Raw genomic sequence first — 5,000 nt, 5'->3', positions numbered from 1 at the left:
GTGAGGATGGAGAGGGAAAGGGAGGAGAGAAAGAGAGAAGGGCGAGAATGGAGAAGATATAAATTCATTGCTCAGAACAAAAAATATCCTAAATACAAAGAAAAGAAAAAGAAAGAGAGAGAGCGAAAAATATATATATACATCTATCTATCTATCTACCTATATATATAAACACACGACCTATGATTTAAAAAATACGAAACACAATTCAGAAATCACAAAAAAAAACAAAAAAAACAGAACACCCACCCGCTGGCCCGGAACACTGCGTGATTTGAGTGGCGATCTCGTGCATGGGCGCCTGTCCCGCCCACTCCCGATTGGCGGGCGTGGCGATGTAGAGCAGCACGGGGAAGGGCTCGAGACCGCCCTCCCGCGGAAAGAAGTTGACGACGGCGGTGGTGTAGCCTCCGAGGGACACTTCCCGGTTCTCCAGGTAGCGGAGCGCGCCCTCGCCCGTCAGCTCGTATGCGACGCCCCACGTGATGCCCTTTAGGAGGGGGGGGGAGAGAGAAAAAGAGGGGGGTTAGATTTTCCTTTCTGGGGGATTGGGGGTTGATGATGATGATGATGATAATATTGTTGATAATGATGATGGCAATAATAGTCATTATAATAAGAACAGCAATACTGGTGTGTACGTGTGTGAGTGTGTGTGTGTGCGTGTGTGTGTGTGTGTGTGTTTTAACACCAGTATTCCACCAGTATCCTTCAAAATGGAAGTGCGTTTCCATGACAACGCCCGCAGAGATCATGATACATAACAATGACAATATCGCCCTTAACACGATAACAACAACAACAAAAACAACAACAACAGAAACATCAACAACAATAACAACAGCAACAACAATAACAGCCATTCTGAACAACAACAAATAAACGAAGATGAGAAGAGGAGGAAGAAGTAAAAGAAAAAAGAAGGAAGAGGAAGAGAGAAAAAAACAAACAGAAAAAGAAGATAAAAAAGAAAAACAAAATATGATGATGAAGAAGACAAACAAGCACAATATAATAAATAAATAATAATAACAATAATAGTAATAATAATAAAAATAATAATAACAATAATAATAATAATAATAATAATAATAATAGGATCAAAGGAAGAAGAGGAGATGACAATGGAAGAAGAGGAGCAGAACGGGGTGAGGGGGGGGTTGAGGGGGGGTGAGGGGGGAGGGGGGAGACACCTGACACGTAGGGTTAGCTGAAGGAATCCTTATAAGTGCATGGTCGCTTCCTTCCTTCCTGTGACAGTGATGATGATGGTGAGTATGGTGACAGTATAGTGTTCTTGTATCACTATCATTATCATACATTATTGTATCTTTGTAGTTATCATTACCATGTATGGTATCATTATCATCATCATCATCATTGTTGTTGTCATCATTATTATCATTATCATTGTTGTTGATTTTGTTGTATTCGTTGGTGTTGTTGTTATCATGCATGTATAGATACATACATACATACATACATACATACATACACACACACACACACACACACACACACACACACACACACACACACACACACACACACACACACACACACACACACACACACACACACACACACACACTACCCACATATATATATATATATATATATATATATATATATAGATATATATATATATATATATATATCTATATATATATATACATATATGCATCTCTGAAAAGAAACGAAAAGAATGTTGCATGCATAATCAACTCCCTTGCAACATAAAATGGATATTACGTAATTAAAGAGGGGAGGCAAGGAAGGAGAGAAAGATAAAGGGAAGAACGAGGAGGGAGAGGGGGGAGAGGGGGGAGAGGGGGAAGGGGAGGAAAGGAGGATGAGGGGAGAGAGAGGGAGAGGGTAAGAAAATACGGGAGGAGGAGAGAGGCAGTGAGAGAAAGAGGGAGAGAAAAAGGAAGAGGAAGAGGAAGAGAAAGAGAAAGAGGAAGAGAAAGAGATAGAGAGAGAAAGGGAGATAGAGAAAGAAAGAGAGAGAGAGAGAGAGAGAGAGAGAGAGAGAGAGAGAGAGAGAGAGAGAGAGAGAGAGAGACTGACAGAGAAAGATAAAAAAAAAATAAAAATAAAAAAATAAATAAAGAAAGCGAAAGAGAGAAGGAAAAATAGAGATACGAAAGATAAACAAAAGAATAAAAAAAAGAACATACACAAACATAAAAGACGATAATATTTTCCTTACTACCTTGTTAAAAATAATGAGAAAAGAGAGAGAGAAAGAAAGAGCGAAGGAGAATGAGAGAGAAACAAAGAAGATGAAGAGGAAGGGATAATTGGCAAGAATTCCAAGAAAAACAAGAGAGAGAGATAGAAAAAAAAACAAAAACAAAAACAAAATTGCAATTTACTCGAATTGCAAACAAAAAATAAATAAATAAATAATTACACAATATATACATAGAGTACATAATGGTGTTCCATCATCTTAACTATAATTAAAAATATATTTTGGTAGTTATGGCTGATGATGGTGGTGAGGATGGTGGTGATGGTGATGATGGTGTTGGTGATGATGATGATGATGGTGGTGGTGGTGGTGGTGGTGATTATGATGATGATGAAGATGAAGATGAAGATGATGATGATGATGATGATGATGGTGGTGGTGATGGTGTTGGTGCGGGTGATGGTGATGATTATGGTGGTGGTGAAGATGAAGATGAAGATAAAAATAAAGATGAAGGTGAAGATAAAGACGAAGACGAAGATAAAAATAAAGATGAATATAACGATGAAAATAAAGATGATGACGATGATAAAGATGATGAACAAAAGACTCATCATCAAAAACACGAATAACACGAATAACATCAGCAATGCCGCCCAAAAACTCATCAATAAGCATCTCGCCCTTCCTAGACGTGCAACAATTTGAGCGAAAGAAACACGGCATTGAACACATGTTGCATCCCAAGCAAGGTCAACATTGCAGAGCGAGAGAGGAGGGAGGGAAGGAAGGAGGGAGGGAGGGAGGGAGGGAGGGAGGGAGGGAGGGAGGAGGGAGGGAGGGAGGGAGGGAGGGAGGGAGGGAGGGAGAGAGAGAGAGAGAGAGGAGGGAGGGAGGAGAGGGGAGGAGGGGAGAGAGGGAGGGAGGAGGGAGAGAGGGAGGGACGGAGGGAGGGAGGGAGGAGAAGAGGAGAGAGAGAGAGAGAGGAGAGGGAGGAGGGAGGAGAGAGAGGAGAGAGAGAGGAGGGAGGGGAGGGAGGAGGGGAGGGAGGGAGGGAGGGAGGGAGAGAGAGAGAAAGAGTTTGTGTGTGTGTGTGTGTGTGTGTGTGTGTGTGTGTGTGTGTGTGTGTGTGTGTGTGTGCGCGCGCGTGCGTGTATCGAACGGGCTCGCCTGTGTAGGTCGATGACGAATAATAATAATAACAATAATAATAATAATAATAAAGTCTAAAAAAGACCAAAAACAGGACAAAGAATTTGTATCAACTCTCGGAGCATCACAATAAACATTAACACAACCACCAACATCAAAACAACAACAACAACAACAACTAGAGATTTAATCATGATGTATACTTGTTTTTCTTTCTTTCTTTCTTTCTTTCCAAAACCACAAGGAACGATTCAACATAGATACCTTCCATAACCCCCCTTCTTCCCCTGTCTATATCCCCTACTCCCCCCCCTCCCCCCTTCTTTGCACCCAACTCTTAGTATATATTCGATAGAGGTCAAAATCCTTGCATATTATGGGTACATTTCGCTCTTATGGATAGGTCTATAGTGATTCTATGAGGAGGGAGAGTTAGAGGAAATGAGAGGAAAGAGGAAGGAGGAGGAGGAGGAGGAGGAGGAGGAAGAAAAGATCCTCTACAACTACACCTTCTCCTTTTTCTTTTTCTTTCTTCTTCTTTTATGCCTCCTCCTCCTTCTTTTTCTCTTTCTCTTTCTCTTTCTCTTTCTCTTTCTCTTTCTCTTTCCTCTTTTTTTCTCATCTCTCTTTTTCTCTTTCTCTTTCTCTTCCTCCTCTGCCTCTCTCCTTCTCTTTCTCTTTCCTCTTTTCTCTTTTCTCTTCTTCTTCTCCTTCTTCTTCTGCTTCTTCTTCTTCTTCTTTCCTTTCCTTCTCCTTTTCATCTTCTCTTCTTCTTCTTCTTCTTCTTTCCTTTCCTTCTCCTTTTCATCTTCTCTTCTTCTTCTTCTTCTTCTTCTTTTCTTCTTTCTTTTTTTCTTCTTCTTTTCCTCTTCTTCTTCTTCTTTCTTCTCTTCTCCTTCTTCTTCTTCTTCTCTTTCTCTCTTCTTCTTCTTCTCTTCTTCTTCTTCTTCTTCTTCTTCTTCTTCTTCTTCTTCTTCTTCCTTCTTCTCCTTCTTCCTTCCTCCTCCTCCTCCTCCTCCTCCTCCTCCTCCTCCTCCTCTGCCTCCTGATCTCGCGACGCGCCCCCAGGGTAGCTAGAGTGGTGGTGGGGGGAGGGGGGAGGGGGGGAGTCGCCAGAGTCTGTCTCCCACCTGTTCGATTTTCCCATAGTCTGTGCCCGCGTGGGGGGAGGGGGGAGGGGGGAGGGGAGGGTGGCAGAAGGGTAGAGATGCGCGGGATGGGGTGGGGTAGGGTAGGGTAGGGTAGGGTAGGGAGGGAGGGAAGGACAGAGAGAGGGAGGGAAGGAGGGAAGGACAGAGGGAGGGGGGGAGGGAGGGAAGGACAGAGAGAGGGAAGGAGGGGGGAAGGACAGAGAGAGGGAGGGAGAGGGAGAGAGGGAGGGAGGGAAGGACAGAGAGAGGGAAGGAGGGAGGGAGAGGGAGAGAGGGAGGGAGGGAGGGAGAGAGGGAGGGAGGGAGAGAGGGAGTGGTACGGGGAGGGGAAGGGGTTAATAAGTAGGACTGGGAGATGAGAGGGTATGATGATGCTTATAATGATGATGGTGGTGACGATTGTGATGATGATGACAGACTGACAGACATTTAAAGAGACAGATTCACAGGAAATGATCTAGACAGACAAGAGGTTAAAGGAACAGACAGACAGACAGTGA

At 43.1% G+C, this 5,000-nt stretch overlaps 1 protein-coding gene across 1 annotated transcript in view; it reads right to left on the bottom strand.

Annotated features, from left to right (window-relative positions):
• LOC122242835 (putative glutathione-specific gamma-glutamylcyclotransferase 2) overlaps positions 1-5,000 on the bottom strand; it is a 12,676-nt gene that overhangs the window by 4,805 nt on the left and 2,871 nt on the right. The window contains exon 2 of the mRNA XM_043000235.2: positions 250-490. Coding sequence (XP_042856169.2) covers positions 250-490 — 241 coding nt within the window. The remainder of the gene's footprint in view (positions 1-249; positions 491-5,000) is intronic.

This window comes from Penaeus japonicus, unplaced genomic scaffold (assembly GCF_977035675.1).
Source record: "Penaeus japonicus unplaced genomic scaffold, GWHDUDI00000001_assembly GWHDUDI00000004, whole genome shotgun sequence".
Classification (NCBI taxonomy): Eukaryota; Metazoa; Arthropoda; class Malacostraca; order Decapoda; family Penaeidae; genus Penaeus; species Penaeus japonicus.
This window is presented reverse-complemented; position numbering and strand designations above follow the sequence as displayed.